Source organism: Homalodisca vitripennis, chromosome 8, assembly GCF_021130785.1.
Source record: "Homalodisca vitripennis isolate AUS2020 chromosome 8, UT_GWSS_2.1, whole genome shotgun sequence".
Lineage (NCBI taxonomy): Eukaryota > Metazoa > Arthropoda > Insecta > Hemiptera > Cicadellidae > Homalodisca > Homalodisca vitripennis.
The window spans coordinates 41,008,484-41,022,240 of record NC_060214.1 but is presented as its reverse complement, the minus strand read 5'-3'; the positions used below and the strand labels follow the sequence as shown (position 1 = coordinate 41,022,240).

The window sequence follows — 13,757 nt, the reverse complement described above, 5'->3', positions numbered from 1 at the left end:
GTATAATAACAGGCCATCACCAGAATAGAATCATAGTATATCTTTAAAAACAGTAAAAAGTAACTAAAGGTTAAACTGTTTTGTTTGTTACATTATATATATACACAACATAGATAGTTTTATATAACATAATTCGTGTCAACATCTTTGTGTCTATAGTTTAAATAATCATAAATTGTATTCTGTTGTTGTGGTGGCCTCTTATCTTTAGCCAAAATACGAAATAATATGTTTTTCTTATATAATACTTTTTAGCTAATATATATCAAAGTAAATTCAGCGGCCATGCTATGTAGCCGAAAACAACAATATCATTTCATTAGCTAAAAGTCGTTATTAAGTATGTAAAGCTGAAAGTTTTTGATTTGAGAAACAATTGTTTTGCTATTTTCAACCCTTTCGAATTCGTAACCTTTCATTAATAAACCGTCCACCAAGTATTGTGTGGCTGATGATCGATTTCTTTCTTAAAGTAAACGAATTTTTTATCAATATTAAGAGAAACTAGAGTTTTTAGTTATACAACGAATATGTTCTCTCCTTCTAGACTATTATGAGAGGAGATTGATCGGCTCCCTCAAACAATATTTTGCCTTTGACTTCTCATGCTTTCCTAGCCCTAGCCAACCCTGGTGAGCAACCTAATGTAACCGCAATACTAGTCTCACAATTCAGGTACGTTAAAAAATCAAGTACATTTTTAGAATCAATTTTAAACACCCTACGTGTCTCTCTCTATCTGTCTCCTTTTGTACGTAACAGTCTTTGGAAAATGTTCGAAGCTGTGTTCGAAGCTAAAATGTTCGAAGCTCATGACGTTTAAAATATATGTAGAAGTCAGGGACCTCCCCAGTTTGAAGATTAGTTATTTTTAATAATCCCGATTGTATACATTTGGTTATATCGTAAATAGCTATGGAAGTTTAGTGTCTACTGGTAGTGAACATTGCTACAGGACAGCAGTAAACGGCTATTGCAATGAATTCCAAACCAGACAGATATAACGGGTGGAGGCTTTCAACTTCTAACTTGATTTTCTCAAAAATGGAACATCGCACCTAGTAAAATGTGGGATGTCATATAATTGTGCGATTTCATACAGCAAAACACTGTAATTATTTATCGTAAACCTTATCGATACCATAAATGTTTTTCACACTTACGAAAGAATAATTTCTAGCAAAAATATTGTAAACTTATTCAATTAATTGTATAGCAAACGATGGAATCTGCGTTAGTAAAAACCTCTAATAGTAGTTTCTTGGTTAGCAACTAACGTGGTTGTTTCGGTGCGCCATAAACCTTGTTCATAAATAAAACAAACCACCGAAAGACAATCTTGCTCCATATAATGAACAACGTTTTTATCATACGGAATGTAACATTACATTTTATATTTGGTATTTCATTTTTGCTACATCATGATTTAAAATTGTTGTTTCCTCAAGTTTAAATATTAAAAATGAATTGATTTAATTAAATTTTAGTGAAACAAAAAAATAGCGTACTAAAAAAGCTTTGAATTTACACGAGCAGATTGTTTAGATTCTTCTTTTAATGTAACTCAAAACAACTCACTTCATAGTCCTCCTCCGTAGACTAATGGTTATAGTATCGGCTCAAGTGAGAGATCACGGGTTCAAATCCCGAGGAGGTCAAATCATGTACGAGTACTTTGTACTTTTAAATTAAAAATCAGAGCACTTAAATGATATTTAAAAAAATTAAAAACAAAAACTCACTTCATAGCCTACGTTCACTCACATAAACATATCAGCTGTTATTATTGCAATATAGAAAGTACTATTTTTCATTATTAGGAGCAAAAGTTATTGTTTTCGGTGCGGAATCGTGTTTTGCGATTTGAAGCGAATCTGAGTTCGGAAGTGACTAAAGACACTTTTGCTCCGTGTGATGAACACAATGTTGTATCATATACAAAACCGTAAAACACATTTTATTAATTAAATTTCAATTCTAAATAGTCATTATATCAACTAACATCAAAAACAGCTTTTATTTCTTGCATTGTAACTTTAGCAAAGTTTGAGATTAGCAAGAATACTAAAGTCTTTAATTGTTCGCTATTTTTTTTAGAATCCTTTTTGTGAGGTAAGCAAAAACTACCACATCGTGGTCCAGCTCAGATATTAACAGCAGAAATTTATACACTACGCTTAACCAGCATTCTGAGGAGTTTTTGTCCAAACAATTAATTAAGGCGAAACATTCAAACATTTAAAGGCGTTAGCTCTGAAGTGTGTGTGTATAACAAGATTTTATTTTTTGAAGTGTCAGATGTAATATTTCTTTATTTAAGCTTTTAAAACTTTTTTGCTAAAAATTTAAGCAGATAAGTATAATTTAGATAGTTTAATATTAAATGAAAAGTCTCCAGTAAGTTAGAGCATTAAAAATAAAAAGAGGGAATCTCAATTTTTTGTCATGTAAGAAAAGTAACATCAATGACCGCTTAAACACTTAGCCAATGATGAAACCGTAAAGATAAAATAAAATAGGGAAGCACAAGATGTACATTATAAATGCAAATCTGCAAGTCAACTCATTTAGAATGACAATTCAAGACAAAATCAATTTGGAGTCTCTACTGTGTACTGTTACACTCTGAGTTATTTCTAAGGTTGGTTATGTAAACTGTTTCAGAGAGGCAGCTTTCTTTTACATTTACAAATATATCTGTTGAATTGTTATATATCAGAAAGGAATTTATATAGCTATAAGATAAATGTGTTGTACCATTCTTTAATAAAGGTTCGTACGATTTGAGCAATGGGCTGTTTTATAATATGTTTAAATAACAGAATAGCTATGTATAAATGCTTGGAATTTAATTAAATATACCCTCAGTTACTGCTGGCCGATTTCAATACACGGAGTTTCAATTTATTCTCCTTAAACCCGTCAAGGTTAATTTTATGATAACCTTAATACGAATATTCATTGTAACTTCTTAACAGAGTGTGGGAAATCTTATGGTGAAGTTATGTTCAGCCTAATAATATCTTAATTATAACATCAGTTCCTAACTATTAGTTCATTTAAACAAGGATATAGAAATATAGAATAGGCTATAAATTATACTTCAAATGTAAATAAAATAATATAAGTAGCCTGTTCTGAGCAAGGTGTTGAGAAGATTTTCGAAAAAAATCCTTTATGGTAGCAGTATGGATTCACAAAAATAGAAATGCAAAGTGATGCAGTGACAAATTTATTAACCTAGTTGTCAAGGAACTAAAGAGGCGAGAACAAGTCCCATATTTCTTGATCTCTCTAAAGCTTTTGATGTAGTTCATCATGATGTATTGTTCTCCAATTAGAAGCGTGTGGCGTGCTTGGTCTCCCACTTAATTGGTTACGTATTACTCTAAGACTATGTATGCCAATATTGAGCTTCATGTCTAGTAGAAACAAAATACATAATGGAGTTCCTCAGGGATCAATTCCTGGGCCTATGCTATTTTTAATTTTTCCAATAATTTGAGTTCATTTATTCAGAATGGAGGCGTGATCCAATAGGTAGACTAAATTACTCTTTATTTAAGCAAATCCTAATGAAAATTTGAAGGTAAAAATCTTGGTTTCAATTGAACTCGTGCATTCAATATTTCCCAGAAATAAACTTAAACACTAATTAAACAAAACCAAACGATATTAATTTTTATATTCGGCAGATGGATACACAAACAAACTTTGGGTGATTGTGGATGGTGTACTCCTATAGGAAACCGATTCCTCAAAGTCACTTGGAATGCATATTGTGGGATTGTGAGTTACCTACCACACAGACAACGTTTGCTTACAGGTTGGGTCAAATATTTTCGCCTTGCAGAATCTTGTACCCTTGGTTTTAAAGATAGCCTGTTATGGGCTAATTTATTCTCACTTGTATGGAATGACTGTAGGGAGCGTTTATAATATAGAGTTTGTATTAAGCTCTAATAAAACTATTACAATTGTAATAAATTAATATTCAGAGAGTCATGAAGAAAAACCTTCTAGGATCCTTTACTGACAATTTCAAGTTAAAATTGTGAGAATTTTAGTGATTTTCACGCATAGGAGACTAAGTAGGGGCAATTTTCGCGTAGGACGGTGCAGTAAAAAATCATTCGAGCAATTGCTGTGGTCAGAAAGTAGCGACACATTTAAAATCCCAACATTATAAATTATTAAAACTATTTGTAATAATTCCCTCGAAAAATTCTTAAATTAATTTCAAAATCAGAATGGAATGGAGCTGATAATGAGTAAAGGTAATTATTTATGCACGAACAGACTTGTCGGCAAGCATGAATGCGTCAATGGACTGGTCGGCTCTTGTTTTTCCTTAATGTAAATATATTGACTATTACGATGTAATTACACTCTTATTCAATATTAATATTACTATATACTGATTACGTTAGCGAAGCCTATCACTCTTGGGACTGGAAACATTTCATTTTTTTCAGTCTATCTGTCTGACTAGTCGAACGATGTCTCGAGAACGGAATTTTGCTCGAATATTTATTTCTATAGAAGCAATATTGAGTTAAGTGATGGTGCATGCCTCCCCATGGAATGTGGCTGAACGTCAGCGAACAGATTTTTACATTAGTCGTAAGAGTAATCATCATGTCTAGAAACAAAAAACTGAGTATAATCATATTTCATTTTAACATAGCAACACAGGTACCTATCATAATAAAATGAGACTTAAAAAATTGCATGCAACGTGATCGAAACCTGTTACGTGACACGTGGTGGCGTACTCCAACCTTCGTATTAGTAAATACCTTGATAATTTTTTTCATTACTCATTTAAGCCTCAGCGTCAGCTATGCCGGCTTCGAAGTGCACTGGTTTTTGTTTTTATTACATTTTTGGACCTGATTTTACCTCCCCGGGATTCGAACACGTGATCTCTCGGTTAGAGAGCCGAGACTATAACCATTAGTCTACGGAGGAGGACAAATCCAACCTTGGTATTATTAAATACCTTGACCATTTTTTTTTGTATTGCTCATTTAAGCCTCAGCGTCAGCTATGCCGGCTTTGAAGTGCACTGGCTTTTGTTATTTATTACATTTTTGGACCTGATTTGACCTCCCCGGGATTTGAACCCGTGATCTCTCGGTTAGAGAGCCGAGACTATAACCATTAGTCTACGGAGGAGGACAAATCCAACCTTGGGGTTATTAAATACCTTGACCAGATTTTCAGAGTTTCTTTTATAGTTGCGTTTCTTGTGATTGCTGGTCAGCTGATGTGTCTTCACGAATTATTTCACTGAATAAAGTTTCTCCGTTGAGATTAACTACGTGAATTGAAGCAAAATCAGGTTGGGGAAGGAATTGAAATTCTTGGACAGTGTAGAAGACCAGATCTGCATGGAATAGCATCTAAATCCACATTGTAAAATTGGAAAGCAATCGGGGAAACTGCCAGCTGAGAATAGCCAAGCGGCGTAGAGCCTCCTTGCAGGGACACTGCCGATGTCATCTCTGGCCCGTGAACATGGTAATTTCTCATTTTTGTGTGATATTCAACTAACGTAACTCTCGAGCTACTCAGTGTTTATATACCGTATTTGTGTGACTAACTGATCTCGTTAGTGAGTCTTGTATGTGTTGAACAGGTGTGTTGTTTACTTTGTGTTTATTTGAAACTGTAGACGTATTCCTTAAAAACGCTGGTAAAAAATGTTGGTAATTGTTATATTTGGAATTGGGGACATTTTTTGAGTTAACTCACGATGAATTTAGCAGCAGTGTTTTAAGTTGGAGTCTTAAAGAATGTGAACTGGTAATAATTTATTACATTTAATATTATTTTAGGATAGTATAGTTTTAGAATGGATAACAAAAAGAAATTATTTATTTTAGTGTCACATATCACACATTCCAAAATATATTTACGTTCAGTTTCAGTTTACAGTTCTACGTAAAACTCTTCTATCACATATATCCATAAAACTTGAAATATAGATACATTTGTCTGCCTATATGTTCAAACAAAATTAAATAAAACTAAGTAATAATAATGATTAAAAGAACTCTTGATTTTTTTTGTGCATTATTTTTTTGTATCGGTCGAAAACACTAATACTCTTTAGGTTCGTTTTGTAGGTTTGAAGTTCATCTGACTATAGGGCACTGCTCCACAAGATTCCTAAAGTTCCAATGTAACCCTTAAGAAAGTATTTTTGTTTGTTTTCAAACAGCTGATTACTAAAACATGTGTTCCTTAGACAGTTAATCTCAATCCATTATCAAGCTTTGTTTCAACTGATTGGTTGCAACATTCACTAACTAGTTTAATGTCACCTTTATTATGATGGTTTGCATTCATAATAAAGCATAATAAAAATTTTAAAATTATTAAAAATAATGATATCGAAATGAAGCAACCCAAGAGAAAACATTAGAACATTATTCCATTAATTAAAAACATAGAGTTGCTAATAATATAAAAAAACATTATTTTTAGTTATCTTTGTGAACAAATTGACAGGTTTTACGAGAACGCAATATAACTGTTTTAATAATACATTTCAGTGTCATTTAGAGTTTAAGCAGCAAGTAATGAAGAGTGCTAGTCCATATTTAGTTTACTGGTTTATTATTATGACATAGTAAGACAAACAAACTAATTCTTTCACTGCGGAAGCTCTTCCTTTATTATTATTTTAATAACGTGTTCAAAATTACTAAACAGTTACAAAGTAAAATAAAAATGTGTTAGGGCTAACATGTTACCACAATATCAATTCATCCATTTAGATTATAAAAAGTTTACATAAAATGAAAGATATAGAGGGTAAAGTAAAATATACACTTATAAGTTAAATAATTGTAGAAGAATTATATAACGACATAAAGAAATAAAACTTAACATTTATACCTGATTTTTAAATTAAAATGTTCAAATTTTGTTATTGCCGTGTGAAGAATGATTGATAATGAATTTATAGAATGTGCTTATGTGTTTATACTTGGTTGTTTAGCACGTTTTACCACTATTTATACTATTCAGGCGCAACTATTGATTTATTGCGATGGTCAAGATATTATGGAAAATATGTGACGCAACCAGGATAATTGAGTGTAATTTTAGGTTCAGTCACAATAATAAATACAAATATATTTGAATATAATGTGTAAACGTTTTGCGGTTCACACCGCGTCGAAATATCACTGACGTAGTATTTATTACTACATCTTGATATTTCGGCTTCGCGAAGAAAATCTTCACTCATGGGACACCAAGTCTTAATATATTTCCTAATTTTTAATCTTAATTATTAATATTAAATAATCTAATTATTTAATATTAGATTAGACGGTAATTGCCATGACCTCTTAGACTTCTGATGCTTGTCATATTTTACTTAACAAAATTAAAAAACAAATGGATTTAGAATAAGATTGAAATTCCTTAAACATAATTTAAGATGGCAAAATAACAAGTAAAAAACATGTACTGTATATAGTAATAAAAACTATGAATAACTCAATGACACTTATTACGTACAAGGAAGGAGTACGCTACCCCCTTGTTGCGTGTACCATGATTCGCCGAAGTTGCGTGGTGAATTTTCAAGTCTATAGCTACTTTCATTAGGCCACATGTGTCACTATGCCGCATGTTAAAACGTCTTATGATTGTACACAGTTTTTTTAGAAATTTATAGTTTCTACGCTTTTCTCATTTCCTTCGTGGTTATCCATAACATCAATATAAAAGAATTCGTTGACGCTCTGCCAAATCCCATGAAGTCACATACAACATTTTGGAACTCGATGTTGCTGACATAAAAAATTCAAACGATGAAGTTTGATAAAAAATTTCAAATCTATGTCAGTACGTTCTTATTTTGTCTTGCGGATATGCAGACACACAAAAGGACAAAAATGAGAAAGGATAATGATCAATCAATGTAAAAATAAGAAATAACATATATAATCTTATTTAAAAAAGGTTCTTGTTAGCCTACACATAAAGGTGTGTCACCTCGCTGCCTGATTTGACTGGAGAGGCTGGTTTAGAGCTGGCTTTCCCTTCTTCCCAGGGAACATGGCTTGATACTAATGCAATAAATATTTACTCATGGATTTCTACAGGAGGTAACCACTACCCCCAACTTCTCCCGTAATCACTCCGAAAGCAGCGCAAGATGTAGTCCTTTTAGGACTAGATGAAATTTTTAAGCTACTTGTTCTAAGAAAACGAAACAAACTTGATAGTAACAATATTTCGTATTTCAACCTTTTCTGAAATCGCTGTTGAGTAGAAAATAAGAAAATACACATATAAGAAAAATGAAGGTTTTAGTAAAAACTTATTTTGAACTGATAATTTAAAGAAATACTAAGTATACAGTGCTACTGTCAGGCACAAATCAAAGGCAAATTCACCATATAACTTTTACTATAAATTTAATAGACTACTTTAAAACCCATCTTAGTTGTCTATAGACTGGAGTATGATTCACAGACCTGTTTATGTATGTGTGTATATTTTCTTGTACGGAGAAACACGGAAAAATGATCAATGGCACAAAAATACGAAAACCTGGGTAAATTTCTATAACTATATACCCTTTTTGACATATCTTCTTGATCGTGGAAACATGGCAAACTCAACATAGGTATCGGATATATAATTCACTCGAAAAAGAATTGCTCAAACACGTGAAAAGCCTGCGAAATTGCGTGCGGAGCCACAACTGCTTGTAGTTAATAGTTTGTAACGGATCACAATAGGAAATTACACCTCAGAAAGAATACAAAATATAATATTTAACTTAGGAATTAAGTAATATTTTGTGGAATAAAATAAAATGGATAAGATAGTAAAATGAAAACACAATGTTAAGTAATAAATAATGCAGTATCAGTTTCAAACTAAACCCATCTTTAATAAGGTATGAAGACAAAGGTTTTTCAAATTTAATGAGTTTTCTGATTACGTCAATCAAATTCTGTGAAACATTATCTCTGTGACCTAGTTGTTAGAGAATCAATATTTTTTGCAATTTATTACATTCAATTTATTGCATTATTTTAACAAATGTGAGTTAATAGTTTACTCTAGAAATCACAACTCTCTTCAATTTACCACCAATAATTAAACGTGAACCCTTGTATTAACTACTATCCAACGATCGTGGCAAAACATTACGAATGAGAACAATCCTCTCCTTTCCAGAGAGTATGTTGTTCCCTAGTAGACCCTTGATATTAAGTATAAGGTGTCCAAATGTCAGACTGGCTGGAAGTGGAAAAAGTACTTCAAAGTTACTGCAACCAAAAATGACAGATGAATTTAATAAGGCGTAACCGAGATTGTATAATAAGTAACAGTGAGGGGTTGAATTACTTGTGTTAGTGTGACAGACATGGTGGAAATCGCCTCACCACGTGACGCGTAACAGGCTTCGCTTAGGTTCAATACAAAATTTCAAGCATATAGTTCATTTCATTACTGACAGATGGAACCGCTAACAATCATTCAGAACAGAATTTGTTTTACATCTGCCAGCAAACAAAAGAGAAATTGCGTCAACCCATGTGTAACAGTCTTGGATATCGCTCTGCCATATTCAGTGTTTAGACATGTACCATCATAGAATTCATTGCCAATGTAAAAATAAAGTTTCATTCAACATTTCAATTCCTCACATGAAATGCTTCTCGTGATATATCTCGGTATATTGCCACATTATACCTAAACACAGTGATCCTCATATAGAACTGAAGCTTCATGCACAATTTAAGTATTTAGTTCTTTAAGTATCTAGGCAGACATAAATAAATACATACTTACATACATACAGGTAGAAATACAATTTTTCCATCCCCACGAGTGATAGGCTTCACTAATGCTCAGCCTATTACGAGCTTTATAAATTGGTAATAGATTTTGCGAAATATACTTTGTTATTTAACACAGTTTAGGTGGTTTAAATATAGATTTTTAATATAAACTTTTATTCCTTGCACTTTTATTTTATATTTGCATCTAAAATAAAAATTTCTTATGTTTAGCTGTTGTGTTAAAAATTATTTTCATGCGCTAAAAGGATATTCAACAGTTTAAAGATTACTCACAAATTAGTATTTATTACAAATTATTAAAAAAAAGGGCTTGATATAGGCAGAAAGTGGACTACCACTTCAGGTACAGCTCTAGGATTAAAAACTATTATACAATTTGGTCTATACTGTAAAACCATAAATTAAATTTTCGTTAGTGAGTATCAGTCAATAAACAGTTTCAGGGTGATCGCGTAAAAAACTTAATTTTCGCTCCTTTCAGATTCTATCTTGCATTGTAATAATTCTGTACACACACACACACACACACACACACACACACACACACACACACACACACTGGTGTGTGTGTGTCTTATTTACATTTTGGAAACGGAAACTATATACTGAGCACGTGTAAATGCCATGTGAATTTATTTCTAATACTTCAGTTGTCACAAACCCTACCTACTCTTCTGGCCGAGTACCAAATATTTTAATATCAGTTCTATGAGTATTCTTATTTAATTATCACTTATAACACTTCAAGTAATAATATGGTAAAATAAATCAAATTGGAATCTATCAAAATTTATTCTATCTAGAAAGACGCATAAAATTGAAAATTACTGTATAGATTTTCTTTTTCTTAAAAAAATTAAAATTTATTGCTTAAAAAAGTACAGAATGTCATGCTTGCGAGTAAAAACACCTTATTTTGTAATAGAATTCCGTCAGTCATGACCCTATTCATGATAATTCAGAAAGAGAACCAGAATATTTGGAGCAAATTTAAATAATGTTCCTTTAATTGTAAAATGTGGTTTGCTGGATGTCAGACATTTATAGAAAAAAATCTCTCAAAGAAGCTCTTGGCGCTAGAATTGGATCATATCTCATCTTTCGGCCTTGTTTGTTACTTCCTGGTCCCTGAATTGGCGGAGTAAAAAACTGTACTACGAAGTGCACTACAGTATGCACGGAGCCAAGGCCAGACCCTATGTTTTAAAACGAAAATGGACTCATGCATTTGGCACGAAGTACTATCTCTTATTGGAGACAGTGGGTGGCGGCTTGTTATATCACTTGATGAAGTGTATACGGCACTGCTCTGGTGCATCTATTTCCAAAAGCTTATTATTAAGCCCAAATTAACTATACCGTACTGTTTGTGAGCATTAATGTTATTTGTTGCCTTTCAGAATTTTGGCATACGAGAAGTGTGGACTGACCGCGACCACAAAACCTGAGTAAATAGATCACTTTTTAGGATCCTCGAAATTAAAACCTACATGGTGTGATCTTTAAGATTAAACACTGAGTAAAAAGGTATATTACTTATTAGATGTACTTTAAATCTTAAACTGGTATCTTTTTTCACGTAATTTAGAGATGTTCAATATAAATTTAAAATTTATGGAAATAACAGTGATTTGAAAGCAAACTCAAAAATTTTCAAAAATCCATCACATCTGACAAAATTATCTTTCTCCTTTAAGTGGGTTCCTTCTCTCCCATTAGAATTTCAATCAGTGATACTAATATTTTTTTATGGAGAATTATTCACACTTATTTCCAAAAATTTGTTGATCGTGGAAATCGAACTTTTAAACTCTCGCAATAGGCTTGTTCTCATTATTATCTTGAGTGAAAATCTCTGTGATGAAATCATTGACCATGGAATTAAGTTCCTTTATCTTCAGTTTTATTTTCAGCATTTAGACTGTGGAACTCTTTCAGTTTATTGCAAGAGGTAATCAACTGATTCGAAGGCTTCACCACTCCAGGTCTCACAGCGTTTACTTAAACAGTTTCTGAGTGGTATAATTTCAGATGCATTTCGAGTAAATAGGTGGAATTTCATTCTGTGTGACACTGTAATTGAAAGAGGGTGGTCATAATTAGTCTCTAATTTGTGAAAAATATGCTCCAGAACGTCTTGGTTACATTTAGAGGACAAAATGTAGTGACAACTCTCAGATTACAAATTTATTATTAAACCATGTAAACTACGGATTACAATCGTAAATCTAGATTTGATACGAAGTAAATTTTTTGGACAATAACTCTTGTTTTGTACAATGTCCTTTTCGGGTTTTCAGTTGGATGATGAGGAGGCCTTGAATTTAAAATGTGTTTTTTTCGAATTTTGTGAGCATATTTTAAATCCATACTACTTTGATGGTTAAATAGATCCACCCAAACATCTCTAGTAACATTCTTTTCATTTCAAAGCCCATAGCCTTCATCAAAAAATGGTTACTCAAAAGCTTTAGCGTGTGGGCCGCATCATATAATCCCCAAACAACACGAAAGCGTGAGCAAGGATTTTTTTCCGAAATGTGTCACATCAAGGTTAGACAATAATTCCCTTTTTGGGCCACCCATACCACCTACAAATGCCCGGTATGTATGTACACAATGACTTTAACTGCTTCAAAAAATAAATAACTCCGTTGCTACAATTTTATCAAAATTGTATACAATACAGCATATCCTTTACAACGAATCGTAACAGCCTATGATATGTTTTCCAAAGAACAGTTAGTAAATTTATTCCTTAATACATATTGTTTTGGGTAATGAGTAAAGGGTGCTTTATTTTATGTCTACGTTATGAGTAAAACTTACTATCAGTTCACAAGCAGACTGTAGTTTATAAAAAATGGTCTCGTTTTCTTATTTCATACTTGATACAATATATCAAGTTCATCACTGAGGACTGTGGAAATAATTTACTATTTGTTTTAGTTTTACAGCCCATAGTAATAAAAGGATTAAAAATGTATAATATTCTGAGCCTTCATTACAGAAAGTAAACTCAGGTTCAATTGATGCAATTGATATCTTGAAAGAGATTGCATGCATCAAATAAGGAAACGAAACCGTTTTTAATAAACTAAATTCTGCTCGTGCGCTGATAGTATTTTTACTCATAACATAGACATAAAATAAAGCACTGTTTTCTTATTACCTGGAACAATAAGCTCTCACTCCGGGCAGACACGCAAGGCGAACCGCTGGGCTTGGTCCTAATGACGTCACTTATCTACTGTACATGTACCTCAAGATCCCTACCGTCTTGTTCTGGTATGCGTGGCATAGACCGATGTTTTTACGCATGACTGTACAACTTTGGTCTCATCTAGGCGTGCGCACAGATAGGTGCCTCCTACTGTACTTGATGTAAAATATAACATGTATAATGTAACTAAAGAAACATATAATAATCAGTTTCAGGTCTATAGCCGTTGGTCCCCAGGTTAGGTGTTAGAGAGGGCTTCTTAGCCCTAACGTCGCTTGGTAAAATAAGAAATTCCTTACTTTTTTTTATATATGTATATATATATATATATATATATATATAATATATATATATATATAGGTCTATTGGTGTTAAAAGGCCTCTAAATCATGTATTTATTTGTAAATAATTCCCCAAAATTCATCTTATTCCATTAAATTGTCTATAGATGCTTATAAGTTGTTAGTGTGAAATTGTGTTCGAATTGCTTATACAAAATAGGTGTTATGTTTTGAACTGAACTTTAACTCAATTTTTTTAAGAGCACCAATACATAAAGTAATGACTTTGTTTTGAAATACCCTGTCATACAACATAGAATATATGAAAAAAATAAAAAAAGTAGTTAAGTAAAAATAATTTTAAGGAAGCGTTATATAAAAATATGAAATGATGTACGTATTTATTGTTTA

At 32.3% G+C, this 13,757-nt stretch overlaps 1 protein-coding gene across 2 annotated transcripts in view; it reads left to right on the top strand.

The window, feature by feature from the left end:
- Nucleotides 1–13,757, top strand: part of LOC124367608 (troponin C, isoallergen Bla g 6.0201-like) — a 39,858-nt gene that overhangs the window by 491 nt on the left and 25,610 nt on the right. The window contains exon 1 of one of the 2 annotated variants that reach the window (XM_046824569.1): nt 5,414–5,523. The exons of the other annotated variant lie outside the window; for it this stretch is intronic. Coding sequence (XP_046680525.1) covers nt 5,521–5,523 — 3 coding nt within the window. The 5' untranslated portion in view covers nt 5,414–5,520. Of the gene's footprint in view, nt 1–5,413; nt 5,524–13,757 lie in introns of those variants that run through there. 2 annotated transcript variants of the gene reach the window in all.